The 19,005-nt window shown below is 38.8% G+C and overlaps 1 protein-coding gene across 2 annotated transcripts in view; it reads left to right on the top strand.

Moving 5' to 3' along the window:
- Positions 1-19,005, top strand: part of CREB5 (cAMP responsive element binding protein 5) — a 261,883-nt gene that overhangs the window by 170,303 nt on the left and 72,575 nt on the right. For both annotated transcript variants that reach the window (XM_018575758.1, XM_018575699.1), the window contains one exon: positions 8,566-8,692. In XM_018575758.1, coding sequence (XP_018431260.1) covers positions 8,566-8,692 — 127 coding nt within the window. The remainder of the gene's footprint in view (positions 1-8,565; positions 8,693-19,005) is intronic.

The raw sequence follows: 19,005 nt of genomic DNA, 5'->3' as shown, positions 1-19,005 counted from the left end.
TAAGATCACCTTTGGATCGTTTTTGTGCTTTTGTGCCATTAGATTGTTTGGAGCTAAGGTTGTTGAAATACTAGGTCAGTTCTTGTTGTCTTCCATTGTATTTAGTGCTGAGTAAAATTCATAAACTTTTCACTTTATATAGGAAAAGTAGACCTATACTTCATCTTTTAGTATTGCAAACCACTCCCTCCACAAATTTAACTTAGTCCTCTCATTCACCTGAGACCTGCAAAGTCAAATGACAACTGCTGCTATGGTGGAGAAATTTGTTCATATTTGTTCAATTAGATGCATTACAGCTACCATGCCATGCCAAGTGATAAGCAAGGGTCCACTTTAAAGGAACACTATTTTAGTTTTAAACTTGTACTAGTTTAGTTGCTTTTTTTATTTTATAGATTTCAAATTTGTGTGTGTGCGTATATTGATTACTTCTACCTGTGTACTTGTATAAACAGCATTCATGAAGCCACAGACAACATAAGCTTTTCTTTCAATTAACATGTCAGCGATGACAGGTAGAAATTTCAAGCTACTCCCATGAGTGATAAATACTGCAGTCCCCCAGACCATGGCCTTCTGCTGTCAGGTCTGTTAATCAAATTGAAGTGTCCAAGATAAATGATGGACTCAGCTGTTTTAAATGCTTTCAGGAAAGAGTCACTGATTTGTTCAAGACCAACACTGTTTAACCTTCATGAATGGCTGTAAAGTTAGTTGCTTCATTGCTGTTCTAAAACAGCAGTCAAGTTTGTATAGAAAGAGCTAACACTTATGGTTTGTAAACATGATGTACTTTTTTTCACTGACAGGGTCTCTTTAAGCATATCATGGAAAAAGTCTTTAAAATGTCACTGTCATTTATTTCCAGATATCACCACTCAAGGAATTTAAAAAGATGAGGTCCATAAGTGTTAGCTCTTGCTATATAAACTTGACTGCTGTTTTAGAACAGCAATGAAGCAACTAACTTTACAGCCATTCATGAAGGTTAAACAGTGTTGGTCTTGAACAAATCAGTGACTCTTTCCTGAAAGCATTTAAAACAGCTGAGTCCATCATTTATCTTGGACACTTCAATTTGATTAACAGACCTGACAGCAGAAGGCCATGGTCTGGGGGACTGCAGTATTTATCACTCATGGGAGTAGCTTGAAATTTCTACCTGTCATCGCTGACATGTTAATTGAAAGAAAAGCTTATGTTGTATGTGCTGTGTGAGGAAGAAGGGTGGACCAGGTCAGAGCAGGTGATAGGTACGGACACACTAGACTAGAGAACCTCTTTCGATCTTATAGAAAGTCACACTCTTAAGTCCAACCAGATAGAAAAGCTACTAGATGCTAGTTAGATTTGAAGTGCATCTATGTGACCTGGAGTAAATTTGGAAAAGGTGACATCTGAAGCTAAATATATAGCCATTCATACTAAGGGTCCAAATTCTTCAACAATGGTCATGAGCAGGTGTTCTCCTAAAAGATAATCTTCTACTACAGGGCATCACATGTTCCTACGCACAGTCTTGAGAGTGGTGAATTTTAGAATGTATTTGGTTTAAATAAAGACCATTGCTCTGTATCGGTGTGCCTTTTTAATCTTTTAGCGTTGGAAGTTCTTCCCATGCTGCTCAGTCTGGCAGGCAGTCCCAGTGCTACAGTATTGTGACTTAGGACTTTCAAAACTAATTGCTGCATTCCATATGGTTCAGTGTTATTATCACATTATTTTTTCTGGGTGTTATTTGGAATAGTTGGTAGTACTATATACCTATATAGACTAATATTACATTAGTGTCTGTTTGAGCTGTTACTGAGAGCTGACAATGTGGTGTAGATTTATTTTTGCCATTGTACATGTCCCCCATGGCCGTGCCTCATTTTCCATGCCTTTTGTTCAACAATAGCTTGATTATTAACCATACAAATGGCCTAATTAAATAACAATACCCCCCGCCCCCAAGACTTCAGTAGGGTTTCCTGCAAAGTTTGAAAACGTTGAACAAAATTCACAAAACTGTTTGTAAACCCAGGAAGATTCTCTCATTTTTAGTAGAGAAAGATTAGGTGCCCTATATGCACTCTAACACAGACAGCATGCAAACTCACTCCCTGTACAAGGATCCTCTTTACCGAGTCACCAAGATTCACCCTGATGGGGGTTGAAAGGTGTAACGTTTCTATATTTATAATCTGCATTTGTAAACCTAGATATCATTTAAGTCGACTGAAATTTAGATTGGACAAGTAAAAACCATTGAAAATTCTGATAGGTAGTGTAGGGTAGATCTGCATGCTTAACAGATGTGAGCTTTGCTCATAGCAAGAATAAGTATAAACTTGCTGAAAACTGACATCTGTTTGATATGAATAGCTGCACATTATTTGCAGTATATGTTATATTACATCTAAAGAGTTGTCAGAAGCAGTTACATTCAGTTCGAATTTCCTGACCTGTGTTGACCAACTGACCACAAGATAGGTCCATTTCTATACTTATCTTTATACAACTAAACTGGGCACTTAGCCCTCCCCATTTTTATATGGCGTTTGATGGATCGATCGCTTTGGTGGTCAAACAATGCTATACGAGCAGGCAGACACTTTCCATATATCAGACCTAAAGTCTGTAATCACTCATCATAAGACGTGGAAAATTGTGAACTGAGACAAAGTAGATCGCCTGCGTTTTCCTCTCTTTTATCTGTATTTAGAAACAACAATGAATTTATATATTTATTTTATTTAACATAAAAAGACAATGTAATGAATCAGACATTTCTATCCTCTATTAGAATATACCTTCTTAATGGATTGTATATGCGGTTATTACTTATTCATTACTCTATGCATAACGCTTTTAATATCTTAGTCTTCTTTATTGATGTATTATGGATTATCCGTACATTAAATTGTGTACATATTTTACTTTAGAATACATTCAGTTAGATGTTTTTTACAAGCTTTGACCCAGTGAAATGCACTGAACAGTGGGGGTTCAGGTTTGTTTTTCCTTTCCGCTAATGCCGCTCATACACAATGAGAGTGGAATTGTTCTAAGCATGTAACATGGTATACCATACTCTTCTCTAAACAGGTGATAAAAAATGGTGGTGGACAAACAGGATCTTCACATTTGCCAAAACATTTGTGCATCTGTTGTTCCTGTTTGTTTTTAAGGACTCCTTAATGACGGGTAGGATCCCCTGTGATTGGCGGAGGGCTACGGTAGTCCCAATATTCAAAAAGGGGGCTAGGTGCCAACCTGGGAACTATAGACCGGTCAGTCTAACATCGGTAGTTTGTAAAATGATAGAGGGCATAATAATGTTAGAATGATAGGTTTCCATTTTCCCATTGCCCCCAGGAGGCATCTCGATTCCAATTCTGCCGGAATAGAATAGTGACACAAATAAAGGCAAAGCATTTTTCTAGATTTGGATAGAGTGGTGAGTGGTTAGAACCCCTGTCAGCTTTTTATTAGTATGTGTCATCGCTAGGGAGGTTCCCTACTCTCCCTCTATTTGTCCTGATCATCATTGTCACTTGTAATGAAAGTGATGGATACATCAAGCATTTTGAGTTGCCACCAGAACAGAAATAGAGGGCAACTCTTCCACTGGTTGACTTGTTCCTGGGACAGTTGTCTTAGAGGGGATTTCCCTCACATTAGATATCCTTTCATTTCCTGTTGAGTCTAAAGGTCAGGAATTGAAGGGAACTCTCTCTCTAATGAGGAACAGATGCAAAAAAAATGTTTACAGCATTTTTTTACTTCCCTTAGGGTCCATTCACAATATAGCGGTGACCTGCATGTTTCTGTACTAGATAGCATAGGTAACCGCTAGGGCACATAGAAAACAATCCCTATTTACACCACAAAGTGGGTGCCATAGTTTGTGTGTTGCGGAAAAGGGCAAAATGTTTACCACTACCAATAAAGTAAAAAAAAACAAATGTAAACAGATATACTGCACACTGCCAGAGCTGTCAGAACATACAAACCCACCCGTTGAAAGGGAATGCTAGTGTGAACGGGCCCTTACACTTTCCACAAATGAATTAACGCTTTGTCTTTAGCTACGCTTCGCCTTGTTTCTGTTAGTAGACATACATGTTTGCATTTCTGATCATGAAACAACATTTTTTTTTCTGCTGAATTCATAGAGATACATTGATAATCTACAAAGTATTAATGTATTTGTTTATGTAATAAATCTAAAACAGCAGAGTTATAAAGTGGGGTAATAACAAGCAGAATCTAGACCCAGTGCATCTGGAATCATTTGTGTTGTCTAGACAATTTGCAGATATAATTCTTATAGGAGTTGGCATGAGAATGATGGTTGTTGAGTGCCAGAGTCCTGGGGCATAGAGATGATTTCTGAACATTGCTACTGCATACATCAGAAAGATTAATGGCAACAGACTTTATAATGCATAATTCCAAAATATGTGAGGATAATTCATTATTGGTTGTTTTAGCCTGCATGAGCAACAGAAGCAAGAGAAAGCTGTTGGCCACAGACGGTTTAAAGGGAAGACATGCAGGTTGGTAATTGAGATAGGAATGTCTTGTCTGTGAATGTGTGTTACTCATAACAACCTGATAACATTCACCATTCATAATTTCATCTGCGCTGACAGTAGGAAAGCACTTTTTTTTGTGACCACCAGAAGCAGTTCTTTTCAGACTTTTTTATAATGATGTCCCCTTGTATTACACACCGGCATTAACTTCAGGAAAATAGATAAATACTCATATAGGAGTGGTTTTCTGTGACAAAGTATTTGTAATTTTGTTCAGCAGGTTTTATGATCCAAATATCCCTGCCAGAAAGCATAATCAGGTCCCAAAGACTGGGATAAGGCAATACAGCCTTCTCCAAGACCTGGCCAAGCTTATTGGACACTGAGGGCAGGTTCACACCATTTTCTGGACCAGATCTGGAATGCACTGTGCTGCGTTTTTGCTGCGTTTTTAATGCGTTTTTGATGCGTTTACTTTTAGGTCTTGCTGGGGGACCTCTGCAAGACCTACAGATAGCCAGGAAAAGAGCAGCACAATGCTTGCACATAAGAGACAAAAACTTACCACAGTTGTTCCTTTCAGAGCTGCTCAAATGATCATAGCCAGGGACAACCTGGGCAGCAATGCCTCTCCACTTGTCCATCTTCCTATTATTGTTCTTATATTGCCCATGCCTAGGATCATACAGCTCTGGGCAGGCTTCCATAAGTTCTGCAAAGAATTCGATGTCCACTTCAGCCATCATGGTTCCTATCTTCACAAATCTCTCTCTCCACAGAAGAAGGACGTTCAAGGGTGATGAGATCATCCAAACGAGCCAAAAAAAGTTTGCATTTTTGACGCGTTTTTGGCACATTTTTGACGCATCTGTGCACGTTCTGCTCAGTTCCAGACCAGACAAAATGTGACAGTATTTTTCTGGTCTGGTCTGGAACTGACTGCGATGGTGTGAACTGAGGCCAAGAAGAGCATAAGGATACATTAGAATGCATTTTGGGTCCAGAAACAATCTAGTCTGGTCTGGAGGTGATCTGGAGGTGATGTGAATGGGCTCAGAAGGAGAACCAGCATACTGATTATGTCATCTGCATGCTTTTTCCTCCTGTGTATGTGTTCACTTGATGCCTGACAGTACTGTTCAAAGCAGTGGAACTCTATTGGTTCAGAGCAGTGACCCTCCTTCTCCCAGTCTGTACAGGCATTTTACAGGCTACTGGTAATGTGACAGGTCCTGGCTAGGTCTGCGTAAAATACATTTAATTATTATTTAATGAATTCATAACTGAAGTAAATTGTGTTACTACTGTTGGGAGTTCAGCTGTAACCTATTAAGCGTTATCAAGGCTTACTTTGTCTTGTGACTAGAGTCATTCCAGTCAGGAGACTTTGGTGGTGTGATTTTGCCACTGGTATATGGTAATATAAAAAGTCATTCCAACTATCTCTGAAATTTGAGTATAAGGTAGACTATGCCCATTAAAGTGTACCTGTATTTGTAAAATGTTGGTGCGTCTTTCTCTCACAACCTTCCCTGTCCACCCCTACACCTACCTCATCCCTACCTCATTTACCCTTCCTTTCTCCCATTATATCTTCAGTTTTAATTACCCTCATGTTTTTTGTTATGGCATATACTCAAAATAATTACAAGTCTCAGTTGTTGTTTAAATCCAGTCTATATTGTAATTTAGTGTAATTGTTGTTATTTTTTTTTAAACACTCAATAAACAAGGGTTTACCCAAGTGTACCTGCACATATATCTTGTCTGACATCATAATTTTAGTGAAGGCTCATAGGTTATGGCAGCCTACAAATTTCTGTTAGGTTTCCTGTTAGCTTTCCTTTTTTGAGCTACAGAGTGCCCAGGCTCAATAAGGCCATCTGTCTTACTTTGTCCCTTATAAAAAAGGGCAGAGGGTTGTCCGGGCTTTCATGACAAGCTAGTGTTTGGACAAAGCTAGTTGCTCATAAGATCATTACCATAGGAAGCAAATCAACAGCTGGGAGCCAAAGTGCCCAGCTTTTTACTGTAGTGCTGTGTTTTACATTGATTGGTCTTGTGCTTACTACACTGGTGAACAGAAACAGGAGCATTTATACCTTAGGAAAAATACTATGAGGACCCAACAATGTTGCATTTTAACTGTCATCCATATCTATCGTTAGGAGAAGAAAAAAAAAGTATTTGGGTAAATCTTTCAAAATTGGGCAAAAGAAAGAGTGTCTTGCCTACTGATCACCCAGATTCAATGCATTATTTTTCTACTGCAGGTTAGGAATATGTCACATGCAACAGATATACATTTTCCAGGTTCTAACATGTTCCTTTTTCACTTTATTTCACGCAGTGTTTTAATACCAACATATTCTACACTCTTTGCTTTTCAGAGCATGCTGATCTATTCACATCCTTTCCTGTCCATAAAGATTCTAACAATCTATTGTCTCTACCAGTTATAAACACATGCGCACAATCAGTAGAATCAATTAGGTCAGAAGCCAATTCATTTCCCACCAAGACACCTATAGGAAACACATAAAAAATTCTGAAATATTATTTTTATATTGGTTTAACAGGGGGTGTCTACAGAGGTTCCAGTTTAGGTATAAACATAGAACCATTTTCCGATTAGAATGATTTGGACATGTTCGTTTAATCATCGCCTTATGTCCACATTTATGCACAGTTTCATACAGTACAAACTGTAAAGTTAATAGGACATTTGTATTCATGCTCACCATTTAGATCTGGGCAGTACTTTGTGGAGTTAATATACCATGATGTGAATGTTTGCTATGTGTGCCCAAAATAAAGAGGATCATATTAAAATGGTTTGAACTTCCTTTAAACACATTACATGCATGTATTTTATCATGCAGGCTTTACCCTGAGGCACCCAGTCTGCTCCTCATCTTATCCATTTTGGCATAAGTATATATATATATATATTTTTATATTTAAAAGGCATAGACGTTATACATGTGATATTATATTTGCTAGCTACTTTGTTTGCATATATTTGACTTACTTTGATTTTTGGCAATAAGCTGCATCTCAAGCATTTATCTGAATGTGCATTATATATTACTCATACTCATCTTGATGTTTCCTTAAGTATTAATATTTATTATTATTATTATTTGATTCAGTTGTGAATGGTACATAGATCCCTGCCTAAAACTAACCATACAAGGGAATAAAGTGCTTGTATAGCCGCTACATGTCAGGATCCCAATGGCTATTTGGGAGCTCTGATATCTGCCACAAAGGCTATAGTCTGTGGCCATTCATTAGTCCGTAAAAAAGCTCCAGTTAGCTGATTAGCTTCAAACAACCCCATAGTTAAATAGTAAAAACATTATATCCCAATATCCTTTAGTTTGATTTTCGAGCAAAGGAATGCCAGAAGAATGCAGCAAAGGTAAGTATAGGTGATATAGGGGGTGGGGTTTTAGGAGATAATGAATGGGCAAGTCTCTTCACAAACACCCTAGTAAGCTTATTTACATTACCCTGATCATATTTAGAGATGGATAAAAAAAACAATACCCAATGCGTTCCCTTTAAGTTTGCATTTAAATTGGTTGTTGTGTTTACCCTATTGGCCTTTTTATAAGAACGTGTCTGTATTACATAGGTCACTGCATTGTTGCTCTGTTCCATTGTGGATGCGATTTTCCATATTTACATCTGTTATTTACTTTTAGTATATACAATGCTGCCAGAAATAGAAAGTGAATAGAGATCAAATGTGATTTTGGCTTGTGTTCTTTGTAGTCTGGAAAGTATAACAGACAAGTTCTTGGTCAATGACTGCTGTAGAAGTGCTGGTCTACCCCTGTTATTGTAACCTGTCCTCCTCTGATAATATAAAAACAGCGCTCATGAATGGGGTGCGTTGAGGGAAAGGTTGTGCATAGAACCTAGGTCAAAATATCAGGCATCTCTGGAGTTAGACTGACATGTTATACGATGTACAGCCCTTAAATGTTTATATTGTCTGTAATTCTTACCATGATTTTACTTTTCTTTGTAGGCCTGTCCCGGGCTCTCTTTCCTCATTATTACATCTGCACAACCGACAAAGACAACCCATGCCCGCCTCTATGCCTGGTACTCTGCCCAACCCCACCATGCAAGGGTCCTCTGCCGTCTTGATGCCTGTGAGTTATATTACCTATATTGCAAACACTAAGGAGCTATATAAATAAATGGGATTGCTTTGTGATGCTACTGTTTCCTCAAAAATGTTGTGCTTCGGGGACAGTAAAAGAAAGGAACCTCTATAACTTGTAATCCTTAGTATGATAAACCCTTACGTTCAAAGCTCTCTGCATTTCAGTTTTGCTGGTAGTCAGGAGTGATCCTGGAAGTTGGCAGCCAGAAGCAGCTACTTCACAAAAGAAAAACTGCAGCAGTCCTTCAGCAGTTAAGATACGTCAGCTATACCTCATCATCCTCTACCAAAAATGTGCTTGCTGGAACTTACATTACCTTCACAGCTGAAGAAACAAACCTTGTCCAACCCTTGACACAATCCTTAAGCATTTATTAATCAAGCATCATCCTGTTTAAAAGGATAGTTCACCTTTGTAAAAAAAAATAGCCTTTGCAGTCAAGAAGGCCCAGTAGGTAACAATAAACTAAGCAGCTTTTAAAAATCTTCATTAATGCATCTTCCATACATGTAGGCCATTTGTGCCCTCACCAAAGCCTGGCCAAAAAACACCCAATAGTCTACAAAGCTCTGTCCTGTCTTACACCACTGTCCTTGTTCTATGCATGTGCAGTGTGATTTGTTTACTGATGCTGTAGCTGACAGGACAAAGCTATATAGAATATTGAACATTTTTCAGGCAGGCTTTGGGGGTGGGGCTGGTGCAAATGGCCTACAAGTATGGAAGATACATTAATAAAGATTTTGAAAAGCTACAAATTGACTTAAAATTCAGCCTAACATTATTTACTCAAACAAGTAATATAATTTTCAGATGGGCCTAGTTGTAATGCTTTGAATATGTATTTGTTTCATAAAAAATGCTGCATTATGTTTTATTATGCTAACATAGTCCAATGGCTACTTAGCATGTATCTAAACTAAAACATTAAATTGATGAAGGGTTAAAGCCCCATGTGAAGTTTGTATTGCTGTTTATTTCCTTTCTTTGGATCTTTACTGTTTCCTCTTGTTTCGCTGACCATTGTCACCAGTAGAGAAAGTGATGAGAAAGTTTCAGTGTTATGGTTGTCAACTGAATGGGAGGTGAAGGGAAGTCTTCCAAGAGGAACACTAGTTTAGGAGACAGCTGTCTTGAAAAGGATTTACTGTCTCTTGGAGAGATGTCCTGCCAGTTCCTGTTGTGCTTCGGGGACAGTAAAAGAAAGGAAATCTCCCCAGTGAGATGCATACAGCAAGATAACAAACTCAACAGGGGTGTTCACCATTCCCTACTTAATCTGAACCTAAAAAAACAAAACTTTTTGGCTTTAGGTATAATTTAAATACACAGATATCAGTATAGTGTACATGGTTATACATTTTATGAGATGTTGCAAATTTTAACATTTGCTTTTAATGTACAAGATGTTATATACATATTAAAGGTAATCAATAAACAATCTAAAACATGGCAGTTTCTTGTCTCGTGATAAGAGATCTTGCCAGATCTTGCTCATAACTAAATAAATAATATAAGGGCCTGTGTCAAAGAACTTTGAACCTATGTCAATGGCATCAGTATGATTTTAGTTCAAGATGCTTCTGAGATCATTCAGAATTCATTGACAGGTGCAATTGACCTCCTACTGGCCTGCATTTGACCTGCTTTAAGTGGGTTTTCCATGCCCTTAAACCTGTCTAGGAATACAAAACCAGTCTGGCACGATCAAACGCCCGTTGACACAGGCACTTATCAGTGCCTTAAAATTTCAATTCCTTAGAATATAATGCTTACAGGCTTACATGAGAGAGAAAAGTGATAAGATAATTCAACAAAGAGAAAGTGTCCTAGGTCTTCAATGGGAGAAAGAGCAGTAAAGCAAATGCGCTCTAGCACTTCAATGCAGGAATCAGAGCCTATACATGTAATGAGAAAATATGCTCACATGTACATATATAATTTCTAATTATACATCCAAACACGGTTTTTAGAACATTCACATTAATAGGATTATTTACATCAACCTAAACTCTTTTGTATTTATAGCTAACAAACTGTGAACACATTATAGTCTCTTTAGAGTGTATGTGACTCCATTTTTTAGTTTCATTATTTTTGTAGGAATAAAAAAACAGTAATAAGTGTGCATACATTTTATTTTTATAGGTTTGTTCCTAACTTCCAAAGGTGCACATTGACTTGTTGTCAATGGTGTCTGCACAGTGCCCAAGCATGTCTTCTTGGCCATGAGGAGCATGTATGTTTATACACAAATCTTTGTAAAGTTTGATCAACTGCAAGTATGATCTTTTCCCTTCCATCATGTCTGTTGTTACCCTAAAATGACCATGTCACTAAAAAGAATAAAAAAGCTACTTAAAGAACATGTTTCATACTAACCTGGCCTGGTACTGGGTGTGTTGGATGCCTGCATTCCCTGCTGCACTCTGTAGTTCCTCCTGCCTCTATGCCACAACAGTAGATTCTATAAAGATTCTACAAACGGGTGTAGGAACAGTTAAGAAACCATTAAATGGTTTCTTTTGCATTAGTTTTTTTATTCCAAGCACAGCCACCAGAAAAGTGTTCAGAATTCTTTTCAGGCAGTCCTAAACATTTGAACATGTAAACTAATACTTTCTACATGCCTCTTTTAAGGGAGATTTGTAAATTTGCCCGACTTATGTATCAGCTTGTTCCTCAGTGACTGTTGGCACTAGGAAGTAGTTTATTTTATATTTTATATATTATATGTTTATGACTCAGAATTAGAGCTCTGGAAAAGAAGACAAAAAAGTTTCTATTAGTTCAAGAGTGTTTCTTGGCTTGTAGAAGTGTTTATGAGTGGTTGCTGAGCAAGGAACAGTACATAAGACACCTGCTTTAGTCCATCAAGGCAAGAAACACCTATGTTAAAGGAGAACTATGGGGTTAAGGCTTTTCCCCATAGCTCTCCTTAGGGTAACGGGAGGACACAAACTAGCGTCCTCCCGTCACCCTAGGCTCAGTATACCATGAGCTGTAGCTTGCGGTATACTGAGACGCCGCAGCTGAACCGGATCCCGACAATTATGCCAGGATCCGCCCAGCTGCGTGACTGACAGCTGACTCTGCCTATCTAGAGGCAGAGCCAGCTGTACCCGCCCCCTTCCTCGTCCGTTCCGCCAGTCAGCACTGGCGGATCGGATCAGGGAGGGGGGAATCCAGCCCCTCCCCTGTCACGGCTGACAGCCGTGACAGGATCGAGAGGTGAGCGAACGCCGGTATGTGTTCGCTCACCTCCCGGTCTACTGAGCCGACCTGTGACAGTCTCATTGTCACAGGTTGGCTAGAACTATGAGGTGAGTGAAAAGCACTCACCTCATAGTTCTCCTCTAAGCTCAAAAAGGCAAAGGACTAGTCACTATATGATTTTCAGTACTGGCCTGTCAATTACCATTTATAATTAATTCTTTCCACATCAGCAGAGCTTTCAAGCCACTTTCTAGATACCTGGATTTTCCTCCTTGAATTTTTTATCTGCTCTCAGACAACTAGCTACGTGACTTCAAACTATGTGACCTAACTTCACTGACTTGAAGTTATTATGAACACATCTAAGGTCTGTATATATGTAAAATGTGAGGGAGAGCAGATTGAGAGAAAAACCCATAATTTTTCCAAAAACTAAACTAAGACGTAGTATCAATGAGAAAGCTCCCACCAAAGTGGTTTTCTAGTTTTGGGAAAAGTTGTGCAGGGTTAGATAGGTGTAATATTTTGCAATTGCCCCTGTAACAGCAGGGGAGGTGAAATCTCCCAGTGGTAACATCTGTTCCTGTGACCACTGTAAGAGATTAAATGTCCCCTCATTATTTGTGTCTCCGGCAGAGCAGATACCAGGCACTGACAGTGACAGGAGAGAGGGTACTATATCTACTGTATTTTATATGTAGGGGCCAAATAATGAATTTTGGAGAGGTGTTTCCTTTTATTGCCTCCCCATGATGCCTGCTTTGTTTTTCAGAACAGGAAATTAGGCAAATTTCCACAGTAAGGACAGAGACAGCAATTATATTCTGACAGACATTTGAACCCTTTTGTATTCTATCTATACTTTTAAACACATTTTGCTCAAATTTTCACTTAAAGCATCATCTAATGCATGCATTTCCCTGCACTTGACATAGTGAAAGAACAGTTTTTAGACTCCTGTCTTAAAGTATGTATAGAGTGGAATGTGTAATTCTTGGTAAGTAGTGGAAAATTGCCATTAAGGAGTTTTAAGAATATCAATAGGTACCCCTGAGGGTATGGCCTGCTATACCCCCAATTGGTCTGATTGTTCCCTTCATCTCTCTCAGCGCTCGCTGTCTTTGTAAACATCTGTTTAAGGAAAGAATTCAAAACATAGGTAACTCGTGTCTAAACTTGTATGATTCCTAGACTCACATCCAGGTTCAGATTTGGGACTCAGATGAACATAATACATGTATTAGTATAAAAATATCAAAATTTGAATTTGTAGTATAAACAGCAATACACTTATCCCTGAGCATAATTTAATTTTTGGCACATTATTTAGTTTTAGCTTTCCACTGGCAGTCTGCCATAAATAAATATATGTGCTCAACTGCTGTGCTGTTCGAAAAGCTGTTGTTTATGAGACGCTGAAGACTTACCATCATAACAAAGACCAGACTTCATACATAGGAGTGTGCAGTTAGGGGGGTCATTACCTAATTCCTAATTCAGAATATATGTGAAAGCATCAAGGTGTTGTCTATAGTACTGTCCATTTGATAGGATTTGTTTACTTAAAAGAGAACTATGGGGGAAGTGTTTTTCCCCATAGTTCTCTTAAGGGTCACGGGAGGACATATACTAACCTGCTCCCGTGACCCAAAGCTCAGTATATCGCGAGCTACAGCTCGCGGTATACTGAGACCGCCGCAGCCAGGATGGATCCCGACATTACTGTTGAGATCCACCCTGCTGCGTGAGTGACAGCTGGCTCTGCCGATCTAGTCAGCGCTGGAGGATCGGAGCAGGGAGGGGGGGAATCCCTGCAGGGAGCTGTGACTGACAGTCACCGCTCTCTGCAGGGAGATGATGGAGAAGTGAGCGAGCGACGGTATGTGTTCGCTCACTTCTCGATCTAATGAGCCGACGTCACACGTCGGCTCGAATTATGAGGATGAGTGATTTTCACTCCCATCATAGTTCTCCTTTAATGTAGTCACATAGTATATGTTTAAATATTTTTAACCTCTTGAAGTATTTGTATAGGCATGATACAAATTTACCCCCAAACCCTCCTCTCCCTGTCTAAAACATGTCCCACCATTCCCTTTTTCTTTTACCTTGTTTCTGCAGCAAGTGACAGCTTTTGTTACTCACTGATACATCATCACAAGGCATGTACATTTCTTGCAGGAGTAATTAGTAGGAGCTTAGTTCCTATTAATGTAGGCTCCCTCTACCATGCCTTACCCAATAAGCTAATACCTTGTTTCCCCAAAAATAAGACCTACCCCGAAAATAAGACCTAGTACTATTTTGGGGAATTGGTAAAATATAAGACCTACCCTGAAAATAAGACCTAGTTGTGACCATTCCCAGGGCCGGTGGTGGCATAAGGGGGAACTTGAAGAGCCGCGGGAGAGAATCAGCGGTGCCAATGAAGCCAGCGCTAGAGGAGGCGACAGCGGAGGGAGCAGAGCTGCATAAGCCGATGCTTCCTCTATAGCGCTGGCTCCTGTCACAGGCGGAGTGATACCAAATGCACTCCGCCTATGAGGAATCCATAGTGAAAGCGCGCTTCGCCCATTCTGGCCAGCGATTGGTTACCAAATTGCTCTTGGAAAGGTACGGCACCCCTGATTGCCCTGATCACCCTATTCTTAACTTTGCCATTTTGGATGATTTAGATTTGGATTTGCGTTAACTTTGGATTGTGATACATTAAAAAAAAAAAAATCTACCCCAAAAATAAGACCTAGTGCGTTTTTTTTGAGCCAAAAAAAATATAAGACAGTGTCTTATTTTCGGGGAAACACGGTAGATCAAGTACACAGATAATACCAAAAAAAGGCCAAACTTCACTATGTCTGCAATTCCTCCAAACTTTATTTCTATACAAGCAGAGAGAACACTACACTCACTAATCCTACTGATGCTTTTGGCTCTCCTACCGGGGCTTATTCATGCCAGGTCCACCAGGGTTCACTCCATTACTTTGCCCCAGTAGGAGGAGTGGGTTGCCATTACTAAAAGAAGCCAACAAATAATTTTAAGAGGATTTTTATGTCATTATACAAAAATAGAATTTTTTTAACATGCATACACACATATTCTTTATTACTGTTTGGGGAGTGTTGGGAATTGCTGTGGACTCTTTTCCTGCGCTTGCTGTTGGCTCACTGTTTGATTGTTATTTAAATATATTATACAAGTCCAGACCATGAATTTATCCATAAAAATATTTGTACATATTAAAGCCTCTTTTATGCTATAATTATTTAATTAGTAAAAGGGGTCTTCTAGAAGTTCCTGCCTTCTCTTGCTCATAGAAGCTGCATTTATACTGTTGGAGAAATGTAGCAACTCTTAGTAAAGTGCATGGGGGTGGATTTACCGTGACATTAAACTCACAAATCCCCCCCCCCTCTCCCCCCGCGCTGCTGTAAGGACTTACCTTAAATGATGCTTCTTGACCCGATCATCTCCTTCCTTCCACTTGTTTCCAACAGTCCCTCCAGTGCTGGTGCCGGACTTTGATCCAGCGCAGACTCCTATTTATTTCTGTCCAACGGAGTCTACCCGGAGTGCATGCTCACGACTGCGTGCATTGACTCTGACTGTGTCTCTCCTCTTCTCCCCGACGGTGATCTCCACTGCGCATGCGCCTGCACTCATCCTTCTGCATAGCTGTTTGGGGAAGCTGGATTCTGCAGCCGGGAGCCAGTGGCGGAGACAGAGGTAAGTTTTTACCTATTTGGTAACTTTTTAAAAAAATGTTTTTGCAGATATCTCCTGCTTACTAGCAGGAGATATATGTAAAAAAATAGACTTTAATGCTACTTTAATCATATTTTCTCATAGTATACATTTTCTTTGCAGTTGAAGTCACAAAACTTTGGTGCAGTAATATCAGCAACTGGTTGCCCTCATATCTCTGAAAACAACATATTGATTTTGTTAACAGAGGAACTGAAAAATCTATAGATGAAAAGAAAAATGGGCCTTAAGTTGGTAACCTTGACCTATTGTGAAATCATCAATTCAGTATTATGTGTAAATTAATTACTTTATATGAGAGGAGTTGAATTTGCCTGCCTATATTACTGTTTACCGGCAAAAAGGAGAGACATGGGCGGTTGATTTACTAAAGGCAAATAGGCTGTTTACTTTGAAAGGGAATTAGCATTTTGCAAGGGAATTTTCCCTTAGCTTAGTGAATGTGGGGAAAATTCACAATTAAAACAAATATATTTTTGCTTGCACGTGATTGAATGATGGAAGTCACCAGAGCTTCACCTCATTCATTAAGCTAAGGGGAAATTTTCCTTGCAAAGTGAACAGCCTATTTGCTTTTAGTAAATCAACCCCATGGAGTTCTCCACTCCACCTTTGGACTTTGTAACTTTTTCATGGCAGAGTCTCTCTGATCAGGCTTGGGAACGATTCCCATCAGGGACAGTGTTCATGAAGTTTGTATGTTGTCCTTGTGCGGGTTTCCTCCAGGTACTTCAGTTTCCTTCCTTTGAAAACATAATGGTAACAGACTTCTGACCAAATTGCCCTCAGAGTGTATGAAATATATACTGTATATATGGATGTTGTTGGGGCATCGAATTGTAAGCTGCGGTAAAGCAAGGTTTTGTGAACTGACATTGCTTTATAAATAAAAATATAGTACTAAATTAATTAATGGTGGCAGAAATCTGGATGCATTTAAGCAAAACTATTATTCAGCCGTATTCTTCATTGCAATCATATATGATTGATTTATTTTCACATTTTTCAGGACGTTTCAAACCTAGAATACATTCAGTTTTTATATCTAAATAAAACCCCTTTTATTAGGTACTTATGATAATCCCTTTAAATTATATATGTAGAAACAGTCTGGACTGTTAATGTGGTTTGAATAATTTACTGATTTATAAATGAAGCCCGTCCCAACAAATACCACATGGTCAGCCAGACTCGTATTTAAAAGTGTGTGAAGTATTGTGGAGCAGAGCTTCTCAATATTATTCAATCTGTGTATCCGTTTTTTGTGTATTACAAGGAAGAATATATTCAATGCAATAAACTATTAAGGATCTTTGCGTTCTTCCTCCTTTACGAATATACTCAGGCTGCGGCCATACCATACTTTTGTATGGTACTGTAATTTGTAGTAAATTCAAATGTTTAATCTTTTATTAAAGTAGATGCATTTTTCTTTATGCTGTACCAGATATTGGTAAATAAGTCTTTACTCAGCCCATAGTTTGCAGGCAAAGCATGTGTACATAGACCATGTGTATAAAAGATTTTAGATGTCACAAATGTTACTCTTTTAGTATAAAGTAGCTAGATACCATGGTGGACACTGTCAGCACAGAAAAAGAAAATTGCTACAGACAGGCAATAACGTTATCCAGCCTGAAAATACTTTTTTGTTTTGGACCAGAGTGCCCTTTTTATTAAATAATAAAACATGTCCTGTGTGCGTTCAGCTCCAGCATAGCCTGCGAGATGAATGGGATCGCCAACCAAATTCCAAAAAACAAACTCTGCATGGGTAACTGGATTATATGTCCTGCCGGCCTAATTCATCTTGATCTCTAGGGCTGTTTTGCTAGACAAGACACTCTGATTCCATTCTTGTATTTCTGCTCTTCATTCTGTGCTCTGTAATTTTACTTAGCAATATTAAATTCAAATAAAGCCGCTCTCATTTCAACCTACAAGTCTTGCCAGTGTTTTTATGTTAGATTTAACTAAGGTCATAGAAGTAGAAATTGCTTTTTTACTACAGTAACCTTGATTCAGAGTGCACATTCGTTGTGTCCTGCATTCATTTCACTCATTAACATAGAACCATCCTTTGTCTGGTCAATTTGAAGTAATAGCCATGGGGCCTGTTGTGGTAGAGAAATTATTTTTGGAATGCATACTGGAAATAGGAAACATATCACGCCGTGTTCCGAGAGGAGTCATTATTCTTTTTCTTTTTTTTTTTCATTGGTCCCCTCCTCCCTCCTTCTTTTTGCACTTAGAAAAAGTCAGGATTTTCTTTTCTACATAACACAAAGGAGATCAGCACTGAGATGACCTCTGTTGGGGCTATCAGATTGCAGTGTGCAGATGTATCTCTAGCTGACACGCCTGATTCACTAGGCATGACCATTTATCAACACCCAGATTAAGTAGCTATGTACCATGACTGCAAAATCAAATCTCTAGTGTAAAATAGGGACAGGTTATAAAGCACATACAACACAGTACAGAAAATGGTGAAGGGCTCATCTATTACCCCTGAAAGCTCAAGATAAAAAGCCTCGTACATTTTAAAAGCTTTTAGCACCAAAATTGTCCACTGACGAGTTTATTTTGCACTGCCACGCTGATTGCTATTTTTGATAAATACGCTAAAGCAAAACCATTCTGCTTGTCACTAGAGCGAGCCAAGGAGAGCAGAAATATGATCTCCTCCTATTTCCCCTGGAGATTTCCTTCTAGTAACATTCTGGCATTCTGGCAGCTCTTACCATTTCTGTAAGGCTGAGATGTATCACAAACCTTCAGATTCTGATTACTTTGCAGGGAATACACCATATTCATCCTTGGGAAAACGCCATAAATTTCTGTGCTGCTTCAAAACATGCTTTTAACGCTCCAGTCACTTTGATAATAAATATATACAGTTTAGACAATACATTTTCTCTCTGCATGATTTTAGTTTTATTGTCCTGATTTAAGGTTAGACCACTGTAATCGTTCTTGCCAGCTGTCTCTCTTATGTTTTCCCAATGAACTACATTTATAGTATGTTTTCATCATGTTTACTGTAAAAGTTATATTGGAGCATCAGAGTGTGTCAAGGTTTTCTGGTGGGTGCAGCTTTCCTTTATAAGACAACAAAAGCCTGCACTTATCGTTCAGGACAGCAAGAGGTTATCGGCATAACGTGGGGGGATGAAGTTAATTCTGCATAGTTAACACAATGGCAACTGTTTCCTTCTTAACCTGTAAGGAAATATTTTCTCAAGTACAATGTACTGGCAATGTTCACTACCATTTTCTGCTTCATGTGGTACCTAATGCAACAGTGCAGTTTTCAA

This window comes from Nanorana parkeri, unplaced genomic scaffold, assembly GCF_000935625.1.
Source record: "Nanorana parkeri isolate BGI_ZX_2015 unplaced genomic scaffold, ASM93562v1 scaffold4, whole genome shotgun sequence".
Classification (NCBI taxonomy): Eukaryota; Metazoa; Chordata; class Amphibia; order Anura; family Dicroglossidae; genus Nanorana; species Nanorana parkeri.
Note: the sequence above shows the minus strand (reverse complement) of the source record. Positions and strands in the feature narration are given on the sequence as shown.